The 27,472-nt window shown below is 49.5% G+C and overlaps 1 protein-coding gene across 1 annotated transcript; it reads right to left on the bottom strand.

Moving 5' to 3' along the window:
- Positions 1-162: 162 nt before the first annotated feature.
- On the bottom strand, positions 163-19,369 carry LOC144607284 (uncharacterized). Its single transcript, XM_078424016.1, has 9 exons — positions 19,223-19,369; positions 15,225-15,286; positions 13,350-13,382; positions 11,438-11,470; positions 10,547-10,585; positions 8,310-8,351; positions 6,445-6,474; positions 5,559-5,588; positions 163-1,638 (listed from the first exon to the last, which is right to left on the bottom strand). The coding sequence occupies exons 1-7, from the start codon at positions 19,367-19,369 to the stop codon at positions 6,471-6,473; spliced, it is 360 nt and encodes a 119-aa protein (XP_078280142.1). The 3' UTR covers positions 163-1,638; positions 5,559-5,588; positions 6,445-6,470.
- Between the last annotated feature and the right edge of the window lie 8,103 nt (positions 19,370-27,472).

The following is a 27,472-nucleotide window of genomic DNA, read 5'->3' as shown; positions in this document are numbered from 1 at the left end:
CAAAGCCGTAAAAGCCTGAGCCAGGGGAAATCAAACTTCCAACAAAGTAGGTGTTTTGGTTGCAGAAGCATGTTTTATTGAAGCAAAGCACGACAGACAGAAATGGGTAGAAGCGCAGGAGGTAGCAATAACCTCAACCCCTGGGGCATTGCGATCCAATAAATGGTGTGAGCCTTACTATCAGCACAACTGGCCAGAGATCCAAACACTGGCGAGGTTAACAAGCTACAATAAAGCTTCACAATGTCAATCGTGATTAGAATCACATCCTCCTCTCTCTCACTTGCATTCACACTCTCACTGGTGATTTGGCTGTTCCTCGCTATCTGTGACTTAAGATTGGGTTTTGGGTCACGATTCAATGCTTTGGAATATTTAGTGTTATAGTTTGTAATGGGTGCAGAGGCAAGAGTTCAAATTCTACTGCATTTAAATTTAAGTGAATAGTTTAGAGATACAGCGCAGAAACAGGCCCTTCAGCCCACCGACTCCGCACCGACCAGCGATCCCTGCACATTAACACTATTCTACATACACTAGGGACAATTCACACTTATACTGAAGCCAATTTACCTACAGACCTATACTTCTTTGGAGCGTGGGAGGAAACCGAAGATCTCGGAGAAAACCCACGCGGTCACGGGGAGAACGTACAGACAGCACCCGTAGTCGGGATTGAACCCGGGTCTCTGGCGCTGCAAGCGCTGTAAGGCAGCAGCTCTACCGCGGTGCCACCATTGTTGTTTGTTTTATTTAATTATTTCTGAGGGAGGAGGGGGCAATAGTTAAGAAACTACAGGATTATATTCTTTTAAAGTTCACTCGTGTGGTCCAAGTGCGACTAATGAAGTAACGCAGCAACCATCCCAGAGAGGACAATTAATGTTATTGAGTATAGTGTGCAGTTCTGGCCGCCCGATTACAGGAATGATGTGGTGGCTTTGGAGAGGGTGCAGAATAGGTTTACCGGAATGCTGCCTGGATTCGTGGGCATTAACTACAAGGAGAGGCTGGACGGACGTGAATTGATTTCTCTTGAACGTCAGGAGTTGACGAGAAACCTGGTAGGTTTAGAAAATTCTGAGGGGCATAGAAAGGGCAGACAATCAGACCATTTTGGAAATGTCACAAACTAAAGGGCATTGCTTTAAGTTCGGGAGTTTAAAGTTTAAAGGAGGTATGTGGGGGAAGTTTTTTTTTTACACAGAATGGTGGGTGGCTGGATCACGCTGCCAGGGGTGGAGGTGGAGGCAGATAGGATTTTTAAGAGACATTTAGAGAGGCACACGGATCACGTGCAGGCAGAGGAGATTAATGTAACCTGGCATCACTTTTGACAGACATTGTGGGCCAAAGGGCCAGTTTGTATCCTGCACTGTCCTGTGCGTCTAGCCTCAGCAGCGATAGCTTGTGTCTTGCTGTCCTTGAGTGTTTACACACACAGGAGGGTTGTGTCAACACAACCATGTCCAATGCAGGCGGTGGCAACGAGTGCGCGATCAGTGGTGGCGATTCTGGTCAGGATTGACAGTGAAGCCCGGGCGATGTTCAGTTCATGAAAGTGGCAGCGTGAAAGCGTGCAGCAGGAGAGGTTCTCAGCTCGAGCTGGCAGCCGACGACTCGCACGGAGACTCCTCCCTGAAACAAGAATGTAGAGGCACTGGTCATGCAGTTTATGTGCCACCCCCACCCCACCCCACACAGGGGACTATTTGCGTGCTAGCCACAGAAGCAGATCCACAAACTCACAAAAAACAATCGCTCCACACTCTTAAATGTCTATTCCTACAACATTTCTTACTTTATTCCCTTATCATGTATCTACACTGTAAATGGATCGATTGTAATCATGTATTGTCTTTCCGCTGACTGGTTAGCACGCAACAAAAAACTTTTCACTGTACCTCAGTACATGTGGCTCAGTACAACTGAACTGGACTTAGTTTAGTCTGGAGATACAGCGTGGAAACTGGCCTTTCGGCCCACAGAGTCCATGCCGACCAGCGATCACCCGTTCACACCACTTGTATCCTACACACTAGGGGCAATTTACAGAAGCCAATTAACCTACAAACTTGCACACCATTAGAATGTGGGAGGAAACCAAAGTACCCGGGGAAAACACACATGGTCATAGGGAGAACGTGCAAACTCCACGCAGATAGCGCCCGAGGTCAGGATCTGACGCTGTAAGGCAGTGACTCTACTGCTGTGCCAACGTGCAGAAAATAATCTTACGTCACTTTGGTTCGATGGAGCAGAATTTGTTAGGCACAGAGGGGTTTCTTTAAAATAGTCTGCGGATAACCTGTCTACAGAAGGGCCTGTACTGGAGCACAAACACAGTGCTGGAGAAAGTGCTGGTCAGGCAGCATCTGCATTGGGAAATAAGGTCATGTCATATGATAGCAGCAAGAATAGGCCATTCGGCCCATCAAGTCCATTACTCCATTCACGGCTGATCTATCTCTCCCTCCTAACCCCATTCTCCTGCCTTCTCCCCATAACCCCTGGCACCCGTACTGATCAAGAATCTATCTGTCTTAAAAATATCCACTGACTTGGCCTCCACAGCCTGTGGCAAAGAATTCCACAGATTCACCGCCCTCTATGACTAAAGAAATTCCTCCTCATCTCCTTCCGGAAGGAACGTCCTTTAATTCTGAGCAATGACCTCTGGTCCTAGACTCTCCCACTAGTGGAAACATCGTCTCCACATCCACTCTATCCAGGCCTTTCACTATTCGGTAAGTTTCAATGAGGTCCCCCCTCTCATCCTTCTAAACTCCAGCGAGTACAGTGCCGTCAAAAGCTCTTCGTAGGTTAACCTACTCATTCCTGGGATCATTCTTGTAAACCACCTCCGGGGCCAGCACATCCTTAGATATGGAGCCCAAAATTGCTCACAATACTCCAAATGTGATCTGACCAGCGCCTGATAGAGCCTCAATATTACATCCCTGTTTTTGTATACAAGCCCTCTTGAAATAAATGCTAGCATTGCGTTTGCCTTCCTTAATATCGATTCAACTTGCATGTCAAGTACATATTTGGGAATCCTGCACCAGCACTTTGCACCTCCGATTTCTGGACTCTCTCCCCATTCAGAAAATAGTCTTTATTCCTACGACCAAAACGCATGACTCCATACTTTGCTACACTATATTCCATCTGCCACTTCTCTGCCCACTCTCCCAACCTGTCCAAGTCCTTCTGCAGAGTCCCTGCTTTCTCTACACAACCTGCCCTTCCACCTATTTTTGTATAATCCACAAACTTGGCCACAAAGCCTTCAATCCCCTCGTCGAAATCATTGATATAGAACGTGAAGAGTAGCGGCCCCAGCACCGAGCCCTGCGGAACTCCGCTAGTCACTGGCAGCCGACCAGAAAAATCCCCCTTTACTGCCACTCTTTGCCTTCTGCCAACCAGCCAACCTGCTGCCCATGCCAGTATCTGCCCTTTGATACCCTGGGCTCTCATCTTCCTTAGCAGACTCACGTGTGGCACCTTATCAAAGGCTTTCTGAAAATCTAGGTAAACAACATCTACTGACTCTCCTTTGTCTGTCCTGCTATTTACTTCTTCAAAGAATTCCAGCAGATTCGTCAGGCAAGAACTCCCCTTCACAAATCCATGCTGACTTTGGCCTATTTTATCATGAACTTCTAAATACTCCGTAACTTCATCCTTTATAACGGACTGTAAAATCTTACCAACCACTGAAGCCAGACTAACTGGCCTATAGTTCCCACTATTCTGCTTTGCTCCCTTCTTATACAACGAGGTCATATTGGCAATTTTCCAATCTTCTGCAACCAGTCCTGATTCTAGAAATATCACTATTAATGCCTCCACAATCTCTAAAGCCACCTCTTTCAGACCCCTAGGGTGCAGTCCATCTGGTCCAGGTGACATCCACCTTCAGCCCTTTCAGCTTCCCAAGCACCTTCTCCCCAGTAATAGCCACTCCACTAACTTCCACCCCTTGACTCTCTTGAATTTCAGGCACGTTGTTGGTGTCTTCCACTGTGAAGACTAATGCAAAAAAAAGTTATTCAACTCCTCTGCCATTTCTTTATTGCCCATTATCACTTCTCCGGCATCATTCTCCAGCGACCCAACGTCCACTCTTGCCACTTTCTTACTCTTTATAGACAGTAACTGAAGAAACTCTTGCTATCCTCTTTTATGTTATTGGCTAGCTTACCTTTGTATTTCATCTTTTCCTCCCAATATTGCTTTTTTTACCTTCTGTTGTTCTTTAAAAGCTTCCCAATCCTCCGGCTTCCCACCAATCTTTGCTATGTCATACGCCTTCTTTTTTAGTTTTATACTGTCCTTGACTTCTCTGGAATCTTTCTTCCTCTTTGGAATGAAAAGATCCTGCATCTTCCGGACTATTCCCCGAAATTCCTGCCATTGCTGTTCCACCGTCACCCCTGCTAGGGTACCTTTCCAGTCAACTTTGGCCAGCTCCTCCCTCATGCCTCTGTAGTCCCCTTTGCTCATCTGCAAAATGGACACATCTCGAGTACATGTTGGCAGAAAGACTTGCTTCACATCTGCTTTATGAAGGGACATCGGTTCTGTCTACCTGTTCTGACAGTCTTTGTCTTCCTCCTGGCTGCTCACCACACCTCCAGGCTTTGCCTGAACTGAAAAGCCATGAATAGCCAGCATCTCCCAGCCTCCCTTCCCATTCCTTCTCCTGAAGTTCCATGAGACCTCTCAATGCCCCCAATTACTCCTACCTCAATCCCCTCCTCCCGGCCCCTGCTCCAATCTCGGGTACACGGATAGGTCATAAGGTCATGTTCATAAGTGATGGGTGCAGAATTAGGCCATTCGGCCCATCAAGTCTACGCCATTCAATCATGGCTGATCTATCTCTCCCTCCTAACCCCATTCTCCTGCCTTCTCCCCATAACCCTAGACACCCATACCTAATCAAGAATCTATCTGCCTCTGTCTTAAAATTATCCATTGACGTGGCCTCCACAACCTTCTGTGGCAAAGGTAGGAAAGGTTTAGAGGGATACCAGACCTAGACTCAAACCTCCTGCATTGGTGCTGCACCCTCTCCTCTCCTCCCCCACTCCCCCCTCCCCTCCCCCTTCCTTCCCTCCCTCCCCCTCTCCCCCTTCACCTCCCTCCCCCTCTCCCCCTTCACCTCCCTCCCCCACTCCATCCCCCTCCCTCCCTCCCCCTTCCCCCCCCTCCCTCCCCAGGAGATAGATTTAAACTTTAAAATGTGAATAACTTTAAAGAAAAAACACCGATTTCAATGAAACTTCTTCCATTAGCACCAAAGGGACGACGGTGAGTAAGGTGGGCCTAACATTGTTGCGCTATCATGTACCGTTTTGGCTGAAGTTCAGGAACAAACAAACAAACGAGAGTTTTAGTATATAGATGGGGCAAACACAGGCACTAGTGTAGATGGGCATCTAGGTTAGCATGGGCAAGCTGGGGCGAAGGGCCTGTTTCCGTGCTGTGTGACTATGACTCCACTCGAGATGTGGAATGCACTAACAGTATCAGCTGAGAAACATTACCTTCTCCATACATGTGACCTTAATGTCCATCTGCAGGGAAGAGAAAGATAAATAGTGGTGACAATCTGCCATTCAGACCATCACTAAAAGCTCTGCTCTTCCTCCCCCACCCCCCCCTCCATTTAACACATCAACCCATCCTCGTTCCTCTCAGGTAAATGGATTGAGCTGCAGATGTTCGCGGCACCTTCATTCAGGGTATGTGCATAACAGCTGTCATGGGAGTGTGTGATGGGACGGTGTGGAGGTAGGGGTGCCAACAATCTCACTCCCAAATAAGGGACAAGGTGACATCACAGCCCCGCGCCCCACATAACCTCACCCAGCCAGCGGCCACGTGCTCCCGCTCCACCAATGGCGACCGCCTGGGCCGGGAGCGGGTTGCTACGCAACCTCCGTTAGGTGGCGTCCGGGCTTCCGGACCTAGACTGGCTGGGCCTATAACGTCTGGGCCTACAGCGTCCGGGCCTACAGCGTCCGGGCCTACAGCGTCCGGGCCTACAGCGTCCGGGCCTACAGCGTCCGGGCCTACAGCGTCCGGGCCTACAGCGTCCGGGCCTACAGCGTCCGGGCCTACAGCGTCCGGGCCTACAGCGTCCGGGCCTACAGCGTCCGGGCCTACAGTGCCCAGGCCTACAGCATCTGGGCCTACAGCGTCCGGGCCTACAGCGTCCGGGCCTACAGCGTCTGGGCCTACAGCGCCCCCCGGGCCTAATACAGGACAAGGGCAGTCCCGTACACGACAAACCAATTTAGCCCAATATGTGAGATGTCCCGGCTAATACGGGACAGTTGGCAACCCTATGTAGAGGGAGCTTCACTCTCTGTCTGACCCCAGGAGCATGTGATGGAACAGTGTACAGGAAGATGTTGAAACGATTCTTACCATCATGATGATCGCTCCCCAAGCCATCAGCTGCAAAAGGAAAGAAACATCTTGAGTTCCTGTCCGGTGGAATGATGGAGGCTGTACCTCCTGGGAGGATGCAAACCTTGCCCATCTCAAATCGGGTCTGTCACCCTGCAGGTCCAAGTCCTTCAACCCCTGCACTCCTGTTCTCGCCTCTCACTGCCCCTCCCCATCCCACGGGATATCTCGCCCAAGGCTCTTTGCTCACCAGCTCGTTGGGTTTGGCTGGTGTGCTTGGGGAGAGATACAACTAAGTGGGCCAGGGAGGAGGCAGAACTCATGGACACCCAGCGGGGATGGTGACTGGGCTAGGAGGGTGGAAGACGGGAGTCAGAGTGGGCCAAAGACCATCCACTTCTCCATTGATCTCCCATCTAGACTTCTTTGGAGTTTAGACCGAGGGTGATTTTATTGAATACGTACCTTCCTGAAGGCAGAGTGAATGTCGAGACGTTTCCACTGGTGGGAGAACCTCAAGCGACAGGAACATAGTTACTGGATCAGGGACCACGCATTTAAAACTGAGGTGCTTTGAATTTCTTCTCGGAGAAGTAGTATCAAGATTGGAAGGGTTTAGAGGGCTGTGGGCCAAATGCGGGCAAATGGGACTAGCCCAGAATCCCAGTATGATCAGCAGGGACAAAGAAGGCTTCATTCACTAATGAAGTGAATCTCACTGTGGTTGGGGGATAGGGTTGCCCATTGTCCCATATTAGTCGGGACATCCCGTATTTTGGGCTAAATTGTTTTGTCCTGCGCGGGACCGCCCTTGTCCCGTATTAGGCCCAAGGGGCGCTGTAGGCCCAGACGCTGTAGGCCCGGACACTGTGGGCCCCGGCGCTGTAGGTCCCAACAGTTTAGGTCCCGACACTCTAGGATTCCGACATTTTAGTTTAGGTCCAGAGGCCTGGGCGCCGCCGAACGGAGGTTGCGTAGCAACCCGCCTCCCGGCCCGGGCGGCCGCCGTTGGTGGAGCGGGAGCACGTGACCGCTGGCTGGGTGAGGTCACGTGGGGCGTGGGGCGGTGACATCACCTTGTCCCGTATTTAGGAGTGAGGAAGTTGGCAACCCTATTGGGGATGATTTAGTTTCAGTTTTATCTTTAGAGATACAGCATGGAAACAGGCCCTTCGGCCTACCAAATCCATGCCGACCATCGATCACCCATTCACACTAGTTCTATGTTATCCCACTTTCACATCCACCCCCTACACACTGCAGTCAATTTACCTATAATGGGGCCAGTTAACCTACAAACCTGCACGTCTGGGGAATGTGGGAGGAAACTAGGGTTGCCAACTGTCCCGTATTAGCCCGGACATCCCGTATATTGGGCTAAATTTGTTTGTCCCGTACGGGACGGCTCTTGTCCCTTATTAGGCCCAGGGGGCGCTGTAGGCCCCGACACTGTAGGCCCAGAGACCTTATTAGGTCCAGGGGGCGCTGTAGGCCCCGACACTGTAGGCCCAGAGACCTGGGCGCCGCCTAACGGAGGTTGCATAGCAACCCGCCTAACGGAGGTTGTGCAGCAACCCGCCTCCCGGCCCGGGCGGCCGCCATTGGTGGAGCGGGAGTATGTGGCCGCTGGCTAGGTGAGGTCAAGAGGGGCGCCGGGCGGTGACGTCATCTTTTGTCCCTTATTTGGGAGTGAGAAAGTTGGCAACCCTAGAGGAAACCCAGTGGATTTCCAGCACCCTGTGGATCGATAGGGATTGATGAATTTCTGAGCGGAGGGCTGTGGAGGGGTTGGCACAGAAGGGTAGATGAGGCCTGGGAATGTCATGTTCATTGGCGGGGCAGGCTGGAGGGGCCGTGACCACGTCCTAAATCCTGTTACTCACCGTGTTTGCCCGAGTGTGCAGATCTCGCCACCCTCTTGTGATCTGAAAGTTGGAAAAGACATGGTTCTTACCCTCTGCCACACTTGAGCCCCACTGGTCAATCCTTGTACCCCCCCCCCCATGAAATGTCAATGACTAGAGTCAGAGCTTCAAGGTGAGAGGCGGAATGATGTTTAAAGGAGGTGAGAGGGGCAAGTTTTATTACACAGAGGGTGGTGGGTGCCGGGGGTGATGGTGGAGGCAGATATGATAGTGGGGTTTCGATAGGCATAGGGATATGCAGGGAACGGAGAACATGGATCAAGTACAGGCAGAGGAGAGGTGCGTTTAACTTAGCATCATGGGTTGGACAGAAGGGTCTCGACCCGAAAAGTCACCCATTCCTTCTCTCCAGAGATGCTGCCTGTCCCGCTGAGTTACTCCAGCATTTTGTGTCTATTATAGGTTTGACAACGTGATCCAGCTTTCCAATTGGTTAGCGAGACCACGCTGTGGACATTTCCAGTTGTAGTAAGAATGTCACTAAGTTGAAAAGGGCGCAGAAGAGACTCGCCAGAAAGTTAGACACAGAAAAGCTGGAGTAACTCAGCGGGACAGGCGGCATCTCTAGAGAGAAGGAATGGGTGACGTTTCGGGTCGAGACACTTCTTGCAGATTTGAGTTACCGGGAGAGTTTAGATAGGCTGAGACTTCTGTAGCGTGTAAGAGGCCAAGGGATAATCTTATTGAGATGTACAAGATCATGAGGGGCATGGATAAAGTGAACATGCAAAGTCTTTATCCCAGGGTACAGGATTGTGAAACTAGAGGGCACGGGCTTAAGGGTTGAGGGGAAAGGTTTAAGAGGTACCGACCGCAGGGGGGGAATGTTTCACTAATTGGGTAGTGCGTAACTGGAATGAGCTGCCAGAGGAAGCTGTTGAAGCGGACACAATTACAACTCTTAAAACACATTTGGACGGAAATATGAATAGGAAGGGTTGGGAAGAATGAATGGGAAAGAAAATCGAAGGTAGACACAAAACGTTGGAGTAACTCAGCAGGACAGGCAGCATCTCTGGAGAGAAGGAATGGGCGACGCTTCGGGTCGAGACCCTTCTTCACACTGAAGAAGCGTCTCGACCCGAAACGTCACCCAATCCTTCTCCCCAGAGATGCTGCCTGACCCGCTGAGTTACTCCAGCATTTTGTGTCTACCTAGGGTTTGGAAGAATGTGGGCCAAATGGGTTGCCAACGTGGCCATCATGGACAAGGTGCCGTACAAACTCTATGACCCTACAAGGTGATGACTTTGGCGGGTGAGGTTACAGACTGAAGGATGTAGAGAGAGATGGGGAGCGGAGGGAGTGCCCTTGGTTTGCTCAGAGTAGAGATTCAACAAGGCTTCACGCGCACTCCCATCGTGGGAGGTGCCGCTCTATTTACGGGCACCACACCAAAGGTGCTGTGCCCACTCTGGAGGGTCTGTCTCCAGCATCAGCAGCACCTTCACAGTCAGTGGCAGAGCCCCGGGCAGTGTGGTGGAGCAGAGGGATCGAGGAGTGCAGGTACACAGTGAATGGCAGGGCTTTGGGGAGTGTTGTAGAGCAGAGTGATCTGGGAGTACATAGTTCCCTGAAAATGGTGTCACAGATAGATCGGGTAGTTAAGAAGGCTTTCGGTACATTGGCCTTCATCAGTCAAGGTATTGGGTAATAGATATTGAGATGTTATTTAAAATTTGTACAAGATGTTGGTAAGGCTGCAATTTAGAGTATTGAGTTTTGGTCATCCTGCAACAGGAAGGATGTTATGAAACAGGAAAGAGTGCAATGAAGATTTACCAGGACTAGAAGGCTGAGCTCCAGGGAGAGTTGGGCAGGCTAGGACTTTATTCCTTGGAGTGCAGGAAGCTGAGGGCCGATCTTATAGGGGCGTAAAAATATGAGGGGAATAGATTGAATGGTCTTTTACCTCACGGTAGGGGAATCAAGAACCAGAGGACATGGGTTTAAGGTGAGAGGGGAAAGATTTAACAGGAACCTGAGGGGTATGGAACAAGCTGCCAGGGGAGGTAGTTGAGGCAGGTGCAAAGATACATGGGTGGGAAGGGTTTGGAGGGACATGGGCCAAACACGGGCAGGTGGGACTTGGTCGCCATGTGCAAGTTGGGCAGGGGGGCCTGATTCTGTGTTTGAATTGATGGCTCCGACCGGGCGGGATTCTTCCCTCGGGAATGCTGAAGCAGAGCACGTACCTGTCAGGAAGTCGTAGTCGTAGTGGGTCAAAGTGGCATCTGGCGGAGAGACAAAAGCAGGTGAGCAGAGAGTCCCGGCACCAGCATTCCAGAGAGGAGAACACCTCCAGCCCACCCACGGGGCATTCACCACCCACACCTGCCTCCTGCCGTATCTACACACCTGGGCACACCTGGCCAGTGCTGGCTGCTATCGTGTCTGCACACCTGGGCACACCTGGCCACTGCCACATCTGCACACCTGGGCACACCTGGCCAGTGCTGGTTGCTGCTACATCTGCACACCTGAGCACACCTGGCCAGTGCTGGCTGCTGCCGCATCTACATACCTGGGCACGCCTGGCCGCATCTGCACACCTGGGCACGCCTGGCTGCTGCCACATCTACCCAGCTGGCCACTGCTGACTGCTGCAGCATCTACACATCTGGTCACACCTGGATATCGCTGGCCTCTGCCAGATCTGGACACCTGGCCGCAGCTGACTGCTGCTACATTTTCGCACCTGGTCACATCTGGCCACACCAAGCCCGCCTGCTGGCTGTTCCAACATCTGCAACATACAACTTGGTCACACCGTTCCACTTCTGCCCACAGCTGGCAACCACTGGCCACATCTGGTGGCACCTGGCCAAAGCTGGACTTCACCAAGCCACATCCACCCACATCTGGCCACACCTGCAGTAATACCCAGTCATCCTGTACTCTCCCAGAGAGCAGAGGTCCCGAGAGGAGGAGAGGAGGAGAGGAGGAGAGGGGGAGAGGGGGAGAGGAGGAGAGGGATCGCACTCTGTACGGGCTGCACTTGGGGGGATGGGAACCCAACGTCACCAGTAGAGGCAGGCAGTCGCTTCCCCACACGGACTGGAGTGAAACGAGCGGGACGTGCTTACCGGCAGAGGAGCTGGGGCAGCCTTCTGAAGAATCTGCAGGGAAGAGAATTATGGTGAGTGTCTGTCCCAGGAACCTGCCCTCAATCCCCTCCACCCCTCCATCAATCCCACCCCACCAATCCCCCCCTCTACCAATCCCCCCTCCACCAATCCCCCCCTCCACCAATCCCCCCCTCCACCAATCTCCCCCTCCACCAATCTCCCCCTCTAATAATCCCCCCACCACCAATCCCCCCTCTACTAATTCCCCCACCTCCACTAATCTCCCCTCCACCAATCCCCCCTCCACCAATCTCCCCCTCCACCAATCTCCCCCTCCACCAATCCCCCCCTCCACCAATCCCCCCTCCACCAATCCCCCCCTCTACCAATCCCCCCCCTCCACCACCAATCCCCCCTCCACCAATCCCCCCCTCCACCACCAATCCCCCCTCCACCAATCCCCCCCTCCACCAATCCCCCCCTCCACCAATCCCCCCCTCCACCACCAATCCCCCCTCCACCAATCCCCCCCTCCACCAATCCCCCCTCCACCAATCTCCCCCTCCACCAATCTCCCCCTCCACCAATCTCCCCCTCTAATAATCCCCCCACCACCAATCCCCCCTCTACTAATTCCCCCACCTCCACTAATCCCCCCTCCACCGATCCCTCCCTCCACCAATCCCCCCCCCCCCACCAATCCCCCCCTCTACCAATCCCCCCCTCCAGGGAATGCAGTATCCCTATCGAGGAATTCCCCTCCCCAGAAATCCCCCCCTCCTGGGAATTCCCCCCTCCTGTGAATCCTCTCCCTCTGCATGAACCCCCTCCCTCCCGCCAGGAATCCCCCCTCCTGGGAATCCCCCCATGAATCCCGCCCTCCCCATTCTGACCACTTGCCCGGGGATGTAACCAGACAAGTCCATGAATCATTGGCTTCGAGTCTGAGGAAGGGTCTCGACCTGAAACGTCACCCATTCCTTCTCTCCAGAGATGCTGCCTGACCCGCTGAGTTACTCCAGCATTTTGTGTCTGCCAACGATTCATGGACACCTTGCTCAATCCCATGATACTTTATTGTCGCGTGTTCCTAGTTGCAGTGAAGGGCTTTGATGTGCGTGCAGAGCCTGGTAAAATCAGATAGCACACCTCACCGTGACAGTAGTGCTGCCATGTTTTGGCGCTGACAAGGTTACAAAAGTCCGCTACACTGTCCCGTCTACTGCCAGCTACTACACATGGCAGCACCCCCCCTCCCCACCGGGTCCCCCCTCGGCACCCCCATCAGTTACCGCCCCCCCATCCCCTGCCAGGACCCCCAAGTCTCAACAGCCCCCCAGCTCAGTCCCCCCCAATGGATCATTGTGGGCTCCACCTTTCCTTGATTGTTTTTGCATATCTTTCATTCATTTGTTCTATATCCCTCTACATCGCCGTCTGTACCTCTCGTTTCCTTCCCCCCTGACTCTCAGTCTGACGAAAGGTCTCGATCCGAAACGTTTAGGAGACTAGGAGATGGGAGTTGGGTGTGCAGAAGAGGAGAAAGGAGCAGGGTGGTTGGGGAGTGGGGGAAATGTGTGCTTTGTGTTCTTTTTAATCAAAGACAAAAATGTGTTTTTTGCACCCGGGTAGTGGGGGCAAGAGAAACGTAAGAAGGAACTGCAGACGCTGGTTTAAACAGAAGATAGACACAAAAAGCTGGAGTAACTCAGCGGGACAGGCAGCATCTCTGGAGAGAAGGAATGGGTGACGTTTCGGGTCGAGACAGATCTGAAGAAGGGTCTCGACCCGAAACGTCACCCATCCCTTCTCTCCAGAGATGCTGCCTGTCCCGCTGAATCACTCCAGCATTTTGTGTCTACCTTCAGAGAGGGGTTGGTCCTTGAAATAAGAGAATTCACAGTTCACACCTTATGGCGACAATACTCACGGCATTCGATGAACCGGCGATGTCTGTTGTGAGCTGCAAGCAGAGCAAGTTGTATCAGCATCTGAACTCACAGAGGTTGTTCTGGAATCAAGCTATCCCCTCTCACACTGAGGTCCCCTGTCGTGTGTGGACGCGGACTATTTAGTTTAGAGATACAGCTTGAAAACAGGCCCTTCGGCCCACCGGGTTCGTGCCGACCAGCCATCCCCGCACATTAACATTATCCTCCACACACTAGGGACAATTTGTTTTACATTTACCAAGCCAATTAACCTACAAACCTGTGCGTCTTTGGAGTGTGGGAGGAAACCGAAGATCTCGGAGAGAAAACCCACGCGGGTCACGGGGAGAACGTATAAAATCCGGACAGACGGATCCCGTAGTCGGGATGGAACCCGGGTCTCCAGTGCCTGCATTCGCTGTAAGGCAGCAACTCTACCGCTGCACCCTCAAGGCGGTGGTCCTTGGCTGCCCAATCCCTCTGGGATTTCCTCTCCGTCCAGCCTAACGTTTCGTGTAGCGTTCCACCCCAACTCCTGACTCCCCACGTCGTGCCCAGTCAATGTTCCGGCGCTCCCAATCCCTGTCTTCCCACTTCCAGGGTCCTCGGATATACGGAACGTGCGGTTCCCGGATCTTCGCTCTTTAACCAGTCGAGAGAAAATACCCCCCCCCCCCCCAGATTAGCATAAACCGGGTGCTTAGTCAGTGTACACTTGGCAGGTGAAGGGCTTTTTCCCCCAAACTGTAACACTCTGTCTGTAACTCTAAGGTCCATAAGATCCAGGGACTTGACAGCCTGCAGGTCCAACAATTTGTGTGGAATGAGCAATTTGTAATGGGCCAGGCACGGGCAAATGGGACGAGCTTAGATGGGGCATCTGCTTGTTTCCATGCAACATAACCTATGTGCAACATAACCTATGCAACATAACCTATGTGCTCCCCACCATCCAAGCACTGTGCTTACTGTTTTCATCTCGAACCTGGTGTGGGGAGGTGAGGGGGTGTGGGGAGGTGAGGGGGTGTGGGGAGGTGAGGGGGTGTGGGGAGGTGAGGGGGGGTGTGGGGAGGTGAGGGGGGGGTGTGGGGAGGTGAGGGGGGTGTGGAGAGGTGAGGGGGTGATGTGTGTTGAGGTGAGGGGGATTAGATGGGTCAGATGCTGGATCTACAGAGTGGGGAGATTGTAAGTTTGGGGGGGATACTGAGGGTATTGGACCCCTCCTACCAGCTCCACACCCTGCACATCATTTCCTCACACGTCCACCAGCCACAACGTGATCCCATACCCCTGAAGAAGGGTCTCAACCCGAAATGTCACCCATTCCTTCTCTCCAGGGATGCTGCCTGTCCCGCTGAGTTACTCCAGCATTTTGCATCTACCTGTGATCCCAACCCCCGACCCCACCCCTTTATGCTTGGTTTAGGGAGCACTCGGAGAGTGTGACTCCCTGCCTCACTCGCCCTTACCCCACCCCAGCTACTTCCCTGAAATCGCCAGGAAGCGAGCGGGCAAGATCATCTCTGACCCCTCTCACCCTGGCCACAAGCTCTGAAGCACTTCCCTCCGGAAGGCGACTCCGGACTGTCAAAGCAGCCACAGCCAGACATAAAAACTGCTTTTTTCCACGAGTGGTAGTTCTACTCAATAACCAAACGTCTATGGCCTCCTTTTGTTCTGGTTCATTTCACTCACATGTTTAAACTATAATGTTTTATTCTTAATGTTTTAATGATTTATGCTTTATTCTTAATTGTTTGCTGTATTTTCGTGTTGTTGCTTGCGAGCGGAGCACCAAGGCACATTCCTTGTATGTGTACATACTTGGCCAATAAACTTATTCAATTCAATTCAATTCAATTCAATTCCTTTACCTCTCCCAGCAGCGGCCTGGAGAGATCCCAGCAGAACCAGCAGAAGACAGCAGAGGACCGACCTGCAAAATAAACGGCCCGGTTAGTGCACTGGGAAGTGGCAGGGCCTCGTCAGTTCCCCACAGAGTGAGACCTCACAGGCACCAACACTGGACTTGGCAGGGTGGGCAGGCCTGTAGATGACTGTATCACTCTATGACTCTATGAAGGGCCTGTTTCCACACTGAGTCACTCTATGACTATGAAGGGACTGTTTCCACACTGTGTCACTCTATGACTCTATAAAGGGCCTGTTTCCACACTGTATCACTCTATGAAGGGCCTGTTTCCACACTGAGTCACTCTATGACTCTATGAAGGGACTGTTTCCACACTGTGTCACTCTATGACTCTATGAAGGGCCTGTTTCCACACTGTATCACTCTATGACTCTATGAAGGGCCTGTTTCCACACTGAGTCACTCTATGACTCTAAGATGCAGCTGGAGTATTACCTACAGTTCTGGTCACAACATTAATTTAATTTAGTTTAGTTTGGTTTAGTTTAGAGATGCAGCGCGGAAAAAGTTCCTTTGGCCCACCGAGTCTGCTCCAACCAGTGATGCATGCACACTGACACTATCCTACACCCACTAGGGACAATTTTACATTATAGTATCCAATTAATCTACAAACCTGTACGTCTTTGGAGTGTGGGAGGAAACCGAAGATCTTGGTGAAATCCCAGGCAGGTCACGGGGAGAGCGTACAAACTCCGTACAGACAGCACCCGTAGTCGGGATGGAACCCGGGTCTCTGGTGCTGTGAGGCAGTAGCATTACCGCTGCCCCACCATGCTGCCCATTACAGGAAGGATGTGATTAAACTGTAGGGGATTCAGAGTAGATTCACAAGGATGCTGCCAGGACTGGAGGGCTCGAGTTATTCGGAGGGATTGGAGAGGCTGGGAGTGTTTTCCCTGGAGCAAGGGTGGGTGAGCAGTGTTCAGTTTAGTTTAGTTTAGAGATACAGCGTGGAAACAGGCCCTTCAGCCCAATGAGTCCGCACCGATCAGCGACTATCCCCCGCACTATCCCACACACTAGTGGCAATTTACAATTTACAGAAGCCAAATAACCGACAAACCTGTATATCTGTCACGTGTGGGAGGAAAAAATCCTTGTGATCACAGGGAGAACATACAAACTCTGTACAGACAGCACCCGTAGTCAGGATCGAACCAGGATCTCTGGTAGCAACTTTACCACTGTGCCACTATGAGATGATCTCGGTATATAAAATGATATGAGGCATAACCAGAGGCCAAAATGTAGGGGTGTCCAAAACCAATGTTTAAAGGAGATGTGCAGGGCAAGTTTTTAGACAGAGAGTGGTGGGTGCCTGGAAGGTGCTGCCAGGGGTGGTACTGGAGGCAGAGTCGACAGAGGCTTTTGGATAGGCAGGGAATGGAGAGATCTGAATCCTGTGAAGGCAGAGGGATTTAGTTTAGATCTGTCTGAAGAAGGGTACCAGCATGAAACGTCACCTATCCATGTTTTCTGGGATGCTGCCTAACCTGCTGAGTTGCTCGAGCACTTTGTGTCTATCCTTGGAGATGACATTAACTTGGTATCGTGTTCGTCACGGACACTGAGGGCTGAAGTGCCTGTTCCTGCTCTGCTCAGCCCAGACCATCACACAAACCAACCCCCCTTCCATTGACTCCATCTACACCTCACGCTGCCTCGGCAAGGCGGAGGGCCAAATAGCCTACTCTTGCACCTATCTGCACCTATGTTTCTTTGTTTCCACAGAAGTGTGAAAATGCACACCTCCAGATTCACAGATTCTTCCCAGCTATTATCAGGCAACCCAACCATCCTGCCACCAACTGGAGAGCGGTCTTGAGCTACTATCTACCTCATTGGAGACCTTTGGACTATCTTTGATCGGACTTAACTGGACTCTATAAAGCTTTTCACTGAACCTCAGTACGCGTGACAATTAACTAAACTGAACTAAACGTTATTCATGTTATTTCCTTTATCATGTATCTGTACACTGTGGATGGTTCGATTGTAATCATGTATTGTCTCTCAGCTGACTGGTTAGCACACAACAAAAGTCTTCACTGTACCTCAGTACACATGACATTAATAAACTAAACAGAACTAAACTAAACTATACTCCACACAAAATGTTGGGATAACTCAGCGGGACAGGCAGCATCTCTGGAGAGAAGGAATGGGTGATGTCTGAGAAGGGTCTCGACCTGAAATATCACCCATTCCTTCTCTCCAGAGATGCTGCCTGTCCCGCTGAGTTACCCCAGCATTTTGTGTCTATTTGTACTATACTACACTGCACTCTACTTTACTATACTATTGTCGGAAGGCAATGCAGATGCTGGTTTACACTGAAGATAGACACAAAATGCTGGAGTAACTCAGCGGGACAGGCAGCGTCTCTGGAGAGACGGAAGGGTGACGTTTCGGGTCAAGACGTCTGAAGAAGAGCCTCGACCCGAAACGTCACCCTTTCCTTCTCTTCAGAGATGCTGCCTGTCCAGCTGAGTTACTCCAACATTTTTGTGTTTATCTGTACTAAACTAAACTAAACTAAACTAAACTAAACTAAAGCTAAACTAAACTGTACTATATTATACTAAAACTAAACTATACTGGACTAAACCTAAACTAAACTAAAACTAAAGATAGATCCAAAAATGTTGGAGTAACTCAGCGGTTCAGACAGCATTCCTGGAGTCTGACCCCTGAGTTAGTCCTGCTTTCTTCTGTCTATCTTCAGTTTAAACCAGTTCCTTCCTATACTAAAACTAAACTAATCTAAACTGAACTATACTTTACTAAAACTGAACTAAACTGTACTATACTGTACTACACAATATCAAAACTAAACTAAACTGTACAATACTATACACTACTAAAACTAAACTAAACTAAACTGTATTATACTGTACAATACTAAAACTAATCTAAACTGAACTGTACTATACTGTACTGTACTACACAATACTAAAACTGAACTAAACTGAACTGTACTAAACTGTACCACACAGTACTAAAAACTAAACTGAACTATATTATACTAAAACTAAACTATACCGCACCCTACTATACCGCACCCTACTATACTACACGAAGGTACCACAAAATGTTCCTACTCTACTACACTACACAGTACTAAAACTAAACTAGACTGTACAATATTATACTATACTAAAACTAAACTAAACTATACCATATTAAAACTAAACGGTACTATATTATGCTAAAACTAATCTAAACTATACCATACTAAAACTAAACTAAACTGTGCAAAACTATGCCAAACTAAACTATACAGTACTATATTATACTACACAATACTAAAACTAAACTATTACTATACTTTACGACACTCTACTATACTAAAACTAAACGAAACTATACTTTACAATACTCTACCAGACTATAACTAAACTAAACTATACTTTGCAATATCCTACTATACTATAACTAAACTAAACTAAACTATACTTTGCAATACTCTACTATACAATAACTAAACAACTAAACTATACTTTGCAATACTATACTATAACTAAACTATACTATACTTTACAATACTCTACTATAACTAAACTATACTATACTTTACAATACTCTACTATGCTATAACTAAACTAAACTATACTTTACAATTACTATACTATAACTAAACTATACTATACTTTACAATACTCTACTATGCTATAACTAAACGAAACTCTATGATACTGAAGCTAAACTGAACCCAGTGCTACCCCGAGTGGCTCTGGTTGTGGGTGGTGGCAGACACTCACCTGGACAACATGGTGGAGCAGGAGACAGACCCTCCGTCGGCAGTGGGATGAATGAGCTGGAGGTGGAGGGTGACGGCTCTTTATAGCTCAGGGGACAGTGCACCTTGTGTGTGAGCCCTGCACAGGTGCTCTCTCCGGTGCCAACTAATATCGCCGCGCGGCGGTTTCACCTTACCTTGCACAAGGACTCCTCGTGAAAGAGGGTCCGTCTCCTGGGAGAGCTCCCTTCCTCGCCAAACAATGAGCCACAGTCTGACCAAGACTTTGTGCCTCTTGGGATTAGCAGGGTTGTTGAAATTAAAATTGGAGAGAGAGACAGCATCACCCATCCGTGCCGACCAGGGTTTTTTTTAACTGAACTGGTCCCATTTAGAGTCATAGACACAGGCCCTTCAGCCCATCTCGTTCATGCCGACCAAGGTGCCCCATCCAAGCTAGCCCCGTTTGCCTGCATTTGGCCCACATCCTTCTAAACCTTTCCTATCCATGGACCTGCACAAATATCCTCGAAATTTGTGTTATTGTGTTTGCCTCAATTACTTCCTCTGGCTGAAGAGGGGTCCCGACCCAAAATATTGGGGGGGGGGGGGGGGGGGAGGGGGATTCTGGCGCTGTAAGGCAACAGCTCTACCACTGCGCCACCGTGCCGTCCTGTATCTGTTTTTACTTCTGATTTCCAGCACCCATCGTTTTTTGATTAAAAGCCACGGTTGGTTGAAGCTCCTGTGAGGGGCAGCGATGGGTTCCCGATATTGTTCTTGGCAGCTGTGGGAGCATTTTGCTGAGGATTATCCCCCCCTGTCACCAGCCCCTCTCTCCGTCTCTCTCTCTCTCTCCAGAACGACTGGTATTATTTCCCTGCATAATGCGTGGATTGTGAGCATCTCGGGTGAAGAGGTTGAGCAAACTGCTGCCTCATTCTGACTCACACAGCAGACGTTTACACTTGCCTCAAGCTTTTGGAGATCCTTTTTCTTTTGGATTAAGCTGATCCGTTCGTGGAGAAATGCCAGCGGTCGCAGCCTGGTGCGTGAAATACAAGGAGGCCAGGTGCTGATGGAGAGATCTGGCACGCTTGCCTCCACCGGACAAGGGTTGGGATGCCATGACCCTGCTGTATGAGGCATTGGTCAGGCTGCTCTTTGGACTTTAGAGATATGGTGCGGAAACAGGCCCTTTGGCCCACCGAGTCCCCACCGACCAGCCTTCCCCTCACACTTACACTTTCCTACACACACACACTAGGGACAATTTACAATTTTTACTGAAGCCAATTAACCTACAAAACCTGTACCTCTTTGGAGTGTGGGAGGTAACCGGAGCACCCGAGGAAAACAATACAATATATCTTTATTGTCATTGTACAGGGGTACAACGAGATTGTGACCCATGTGGTCACGGGGAGAACGTACAAACTCTGTACAGACAGCCCCCGTAGGCAGGATCGAACCGGGGTCTCTGGCGCTGTAAGGCAGCAGCTCTGCCGCTGCGCCACCGTGACGCTGCACTTAGAGTACAGCGTGCAGTTTTGGTCGCCGTACTACAGGGCGTGATTAAGCTTGAGAGGGTGCAGAGAAAAGGCACAAGGATCAGGCAACGTAGCGGGTCAGGCAACGGTCTCTGGAGAACATGGATAGTTAATGGTTTGGGTCGGGATCCTTCCTCAGACACGAAACAAGGGTCCCAACGCAAACCGTCATCTCTCCATGTTCTCCAGAGATGCTGCCTGATCCGCTGAGTTACTAGTTCTTTGTGTCCTTTTGTGTAAACCATCAACTGCTGTTCCTTGTTTCTACACCAGAGGGCATTACCTGGATTGGAGGGTTTGTGTTATCGGGATAGGCATGATTCCTTTTCTCAAGAAGCTGAAAGGGTACATGATAGAGGTGTATAAAATAATGACCAAGCATAAAGACGTTCAATAGCTAAGGTGTCTAAAACTAGAGAGCATCAATTTGTGAGACGGGGGAGCTTTAAAGGAGATCTAAGATAGACACAAAATGCTGGAGTAACTCAGACAATAGCCAATAGACAATAGGTGCAGGAGGAGGCCATTCGCTCCAAAATATTCCAAATGGAATTTAAACTGGAGGTGGCGGAGTATGGACTTAAGCAAGAAGGGCTTCTTGGAGAAGAAGAGCTGCCTTAAATGTAGTTGCGTCTGGTTGAGTAACTATAGTAGGGTGAAGACTGTTCCATGCTTTAATTGTGCGAGGGAAGAATGAATTGCTATACACATTTGTCTTGATAGCTGGTATCTCAAATTGAATCGAATGCCCTCGTCTGCTCCTGATAGGGTTGGGTTTGGTGTAGATTGTGTAATCTATGTCGAGCTGACCATTTAACATATTGTAAAAACAGGTCAAACGGTGGGCTTTACGTCTGTCTTGGAGAGTGTTCCACCCCAATGAATGTAGAAGTTCGGTAACACTCGCTTCTCTCTCATTGGTATTTGTAACAAAACGAGCTGCCTGTCTTTGGACACGTTCGATGGAAGAAATGTTTCTATTTGTGTATGGGTCCCACGCTGCAACTGCGTAGTCCAAATGTGGTCTAACAAGGGCGAAGTATAACTTCTCCTTGATAGAAGTTGAACAATGAGAAAAGTTGCGTCTCAGAAAATTTAGGACACCTGTTGCTTTCACCGTTGCATGATGAGTCTGACCATTCCAACGTAGATCGTTCTGTAATTTGATGCCAAGATACTTGGTCTGTTTGGATTCTCCAAGGATATTATATGATGTTTCGCCTGGTTTCCTCCTCCTGGTGACACGCATGGTTTCACATTTGGAAGGATTGAACTGCATCCCCCATTGTTGTGACCACTCAACCATAGTATTGAGATCTTTTTGAAGAGCATCTTTATCATCAGCTGACTTACTTGGATGGTACAGCAAACAATCATCAGCAAATAGTCTGGTCGTGCTTGTGACTTTTTCATGGATGTCATTAATGTAAAGCAAAAACAGATGAGGGCCCAGTACTGTGCCCTGAGGTGTACCACTTAACACTGGACGCCAAGCAGAGCTTTTTCCATTCACACACACAACGCTGAAGACGTGTTGTCAGACAACTGGAAATCCATCGTTTCGTGTTGGAACCAACGCTGTAGAATTTCTGGTTCCGGTTGATTACTGCGCAAACATCTCCTCATAAGTGGTTATCTCGCGCAGGTCGTAATGAGTAGAGTAGTGATTAAATTTTGAAGTGGGCTTTTTTGACCAAGTTGATTAAATTTTGAAGTGGGCCTTTTTGACCAAGTTGATTAAATTTTGAAGTGGGCCTTTTTGTTTTGACCAAGTTGATTAAGTTTTGAAGTGGGCCTTTTTGACCGTTGATTAAATTTTGAAGTGGGCCTTTTTGACCAAGTTGATTAAATTTTGAAGTGGGCCTTTTTGTTTTGACCAAGTTGATTAAATTTTGAAGTGGGCCTTTTTGACCGTTGATTAAATTTTGAAGTGGGCCCTTTTGTTTTGACCAAGTTGATTAAATTTTGAAGTGGGCCTTTTTGACCGTTGATTAAATTTTGAAGTGGGCCTTTTTGTTTTGACCAAGTTGATTAAGTTTTGAAGTGGGCCTTTTTGACCGTTGATTAAATTTTGAAGTGGGCCTTTTTGTTTTGACCAAGTTGATTAAATTTTGAAGTGGGCCCTTTTGTTTTGACCAAGTTGATTAAATTTTGAAGTGGGCCTTTTTGACCAAGTTGAGGAGATCTGTTGACCAAGTTGAGGAGACCCTCGAGAACTGTTCAGACGGTAGGATCTCCTTGATGCTGACGGACCTGTAGGGGTGTTGAAGTAAGAATTTTGTTGTTCTATCTGGAGTATTTATATATATATATATATACCCCAGTCATATATATACCCCAGACATCAGTCTGAAGAAGGGTCTCGACCCGAAACGTCACCCATTCCAACTCTCCCGAGATGCTGCCTGACCTGCTGAGTTACTCCAGCATTTTGTGAATAAATACCTTCGATTTGTACCAGCATCTGCAGTTATTTTCTTATATATATATATAACGATAAAACACTCTTGACCACATTTGCTGTTGAGCCGTTGGGATTGTCTGCGCAGGCGCAGGCGAGTGGGACTACAACTCCCGGCATGCGCGGCGGCGGTCCCGCGCCCACGGAGCGGCGTCGCCGCCCGCCCGCCCGGCCGGCCCAGCCGGCGCCATGTTGGTGGGAGCGTCGGGCCAGGTAAATGCACCCGCCCCCCTCCGACCAACCGGGCAGGGGAGCGAGGGGAGGGAAGGGAAGGGAAGGGAAGGGGAGCGGCCCTAGAGTCCTGATCGCACCCTCTCTCTCTCCCCCCCCACTCCATCTCCCTATCCCCTCACTCTCCCCCACTCCCTCCCCCTCACTCCCTCTCCCCCTCACTCACTCCCTCTCCCCCTCACTCACTCCCTCTCCCCCCTCACTCCCTCTCCCCCCACTCCCTCCCCCTCACTCTCTCCCCCTCACTCTCTCCCCCTCACTCCCTCTCCCCCTCAATTCCTCTCCCCCTCATTCTCTCCCCCTCACTCTCTCCCCCTCTCCCCTCTCCCCCTCACTTTCTCCCCCTCACTCCCTCTCCCCCTCAATTCCTCTCCCCCTCATTCTCTCCCCCTCACTCCCTCCCCCTCACTCCCTCTCCCCCTCATTCCCTCTCACTCTCACTCTCTCCGCCCCTTCCCTCCCCCCCCTCACTCCCTCTTTCCCCCCCCCCCCCTCACTCCCTCTACCCCCCCCCCCCCCCTCACTCCCTCTACCCCCCCCCCCCCTCACTCAGTTGCTTGAGAACAGCTAGGAAAACAGTGTCCCTGAATCTGGAGGTATATGTTTTCACACTTCTGTACGTCTTGCCTGATGGGAGAGGGGAGGAGGGAGACTCGAGGGAGAGGTTGCGCAGGATAGGGCTTCATTCCCTGGTGCGCAGGAGGCTGAGGGGTGATCTTACAGAGGTGTATAAAATCATGGGAAAAGATAGGATAAATGCACAATATATTTTTCCATGGGTCGGGGAACTAAGAACTAGTGGGCAGAGATTTAAGGTGAGGGGAAAATAAACCTAAGGGGCAACCTTTTCACACAGGGAGTGGTGGGTATATGGAACATTATGTACTTAGAAACATAGAAAATAGGTGCAGGAGGAGGCCTTTAGGCCCTTCGAACCAGCACCACCATTCATTATAGTCATGGCTGATCATCCACAGTAACCTGTTCCTGCCTTCTCCCCATATCCCTTGATTCTGCTAGTCCCAAGAGCTTTATCTAACTCTTCCTTAAATTCACTCAGTGAATTGGCCTCTACTGCCTTCTGTACACGGTAGCGCAGCGGTAGAGTTGCTGCTTTACAGCGAATGCAGCGCCAGGAGACTCAGGTTCGATCCTGACTACGGGTGCTGCACTGTAAGGAGTTTGTACGTTCTCCCCGTGACCTGCGTGGGTTTTCTCCGAGAACTTCGGTTTCCTCCCACACTCCAAAGACGTACAGGTATGTAGGTTAATTGGCTGGGTAAATGTAAAAATTGTCCCTGGTGGGTGTAGGATAGTGTTAATGTGCGGGGATCGCTGGGCGGCACGGACTTGGTGGGCCGAAAAGGCCTGTTTCCGGCTGTATATATATGATATGATATGATATTCCACAAATTCACATCTCTCTGGGTTTTCTCACCTTAGTTTTAAATGGCCTCCTCTTTATTCTTAGATTGTGGCCCCTGGTTCTGGACTCCCCCAACATTGGGAACATGTTTCCTGCATCTAGATTGTCCAGTCTTTTCATAATTTTATACGTCTTCTATTAGATCTCCCCTCAACCCCTGATGCTCCAGAGAAAACAATCCTAGTTTGTCCAATCCCTCCTATAGTTAATTCCAGGCAACATTCTGATAAACCTCAATAGTACTCATTTCAGTAAAAAGCATCCTATTTGGGTGCATCACAGCTCCCAAACTGAGAACAGCTCCACCCAAGAGTGCAAGAAATTGCAGAGAGTTGTGGATGTAGCCTTGTCTATCACAGACTCCCCATCAACGACGCCCTCTACACTTCAAATGATCTCGGGAAAGCAGCGAACATCATCAAGGACCACTCACACCCCGGTCATTCCCTCTTCTCCACACTTCCATTGGTCAGAAGATACAAAGCTTGAAAGCACCTACCACCAGATTTAGGAACAGTTTATTCCCCGCTGTTGTCAGACTGAACGGTCCTGCCATAAATTATGGTGTCGTCCCGATCTTCCAACCTACCTGATTGTGGACGTTTTTTGCGCTTTTTCTCTGTAACTAATGCTATCATGGTGTAACACTATATTCTGCACTCTGACATTGTTCTCATTGCATTATCTGTTGTACTTGTGTAAGGCTTGATTGTACTCATGTATAGTATCATGTGACAGGATAGCATGCAAACAATACAGGTGCTCCTCAACTTATGATGGGGTTACGTTCCGAAAAACCTATCGGAAACTGAAAATATCGTAAGTCGAAATGCATTTAATGCACCTGATCACGTGGCCGGAAGCGAGCTGCGGCTCGCTACGGTCGCTGCCGTTTGCACCATTGCAAAGTCGAAGTATCGTAAGCCGAGGAACATCTGAAATACAGGTGCTCCTCAATTTACAATGGTGTTACGTTCCGATAAACCCATCGTAAACCGAAAACTTCGTAAGTTAAAATGCATTTAATACACCTGATCACGTGGCGGGAAACGAGCTGCGGGCCGCTGCCGTTGCCCGGCGTTTGCACCGTTGTAAAGTCGAAATATCGTAAGTCGCAGCATCGTAAGTCAGAGAGCATCTGTTCTTTTCACCGTCTCTCGGTACACGTGAGAATAATAAATCAATACCAATTTCAATTCATCTCTTTTATTGAGAATTCATCTCTTTCAGAGAAACCGAGAATATTCCCCTTGTGCGGCACCTGTTCTGAGTGGCTGCAGGTGGCTTACCCTGATGGAGACTCGCGCACAGAGAGGACATTGAGTTGGCTTCACGGTTTGCGACTGGGGTCACACCTACACCAGATGCAGATGGGTATGTTTTAACTGGTGGTTTAGCTGGTGGATTATGATAAGCGTTTGACATCTCTGGGCCTGTGCTTGCTGGAGTTTAGAAGGATGAGGTGGGGGGGGGGGACCTCATTGAAACTTACCGAATAGTGAAAGGCCTGGATAGAGTGGATTCGGAGAGGATGTTTCCACTAGTGGGAGAGTCTGGGGCCAGAGGTCATAGCCTTAGAATAAAAGGATGTACCTTTAGAAAGGAGATGAGGAGGAATTTATTTTGTTTTCGGTGACGAGTCTGTGGAATTGGCTGCCAAAGACAGCTGTGGAGGCCATCAATGGATATTTTTTTAAGGTGGAGATTGACAGATTTTTGATTAGTACACGTGTCAGGGGTCATGGGGAGAAGGCAGGAGAATGGGGTTGAGAGGGAGAGATAAATCAGCCATGATTGAATGACGGAGTAGACTTGATGGGTCGAATGGCCTAATTCTGCTCCTAGACCTTATGACCATCACAGCGTTGTGGCTGTTCCTGTCCAGTCTGGGGTTAGCCCAAGAAGAATGCAGTGTGCGATGTTTCTTCTAAATCTTTTATTTCATTAAAAGAAAGACATTCTTGTCGTAATTCCAGTCACTTGTTTGCTGATTATTTTTTTTTTTTCAGAGGCTGCAATTGATGAAAAATTGTTTGTAAACTCGTGTCTGATAGTTTGAACAGAGTTTATTGTGTGGACAGTGTCTGGAACTCTCCTCCCACACAAGGCTTTTGATGCTGGGTGCGAGTTGGTCGAAGATGTTGGGAGTAAGGTCAATAACGTTGTTGGGTCCAAATGTTGGAGGAGTCATCGAGTTGTGCAGCATTGAAGCACACCCTTTGCTCAACCTGTCCATGCCGACCAAGTTGCCATTCTGGGCTAGTCCCATTTGCCCTTATCCTTCTAAACCAGTGTTTCTCAATCTTTTTACCATTGTGGAACTCTTGAAATAATTTTCATGTCTCAGGGAACCCCTGCATAAAAATTATTATATATCTTTATTAATCTCTTTCATATTCCCTATGATTATTACACTTTGGCGCAGCGGTAGAGTTGCTGCCTTACAGCGAATGCAGCGCCGGAGACTCGGGTTGGATCCTGACTACGGGCGCCGTCTGTACGGAGTTTGTACGTTCTCCCCGTGACCTGCGTGGGTTTTCTCCGAGATCTTCGGTTTCCTCCCACACTCCAAAGACGTACAGGTATGTAGGTTAATTGGCTGGACAAATGTAAAAAAAAATTGTCCCTAGTGGGTGTAGGATTGTGTTAGTGTGCGGGGATCGCTGGGCGGCGGGGATCCGGTGGGCCGAAGGGCCTGTTTCTGCGCTGTATCTCTAAATCTAAAAATCTAAATGATATAACAGGTTGAAGACTTTGTTATAATACCCAAGAATTTTCC

The sequence above is a fragment of the Rhinoraja longicauda genome, chromosome 2 (genome assembly GCF_053455715.1).
Source record: "Rhinoraja longicauda isolate Sanriku21f chromosome 2, sRhiLon1.1, whole genome shotgun sequence".
Classification (NCBI taxonomy): domain Eukaryota; kingdom Metazoa; phylum Chordata; class Chondrichthyes; order Rajiformes; family Arhynchobatidae; genus Rhinoraja; species Rhinoraja longicauda.
This window is presented reverse-complemented; position numbering and strand designations above follow the sequence as displayed.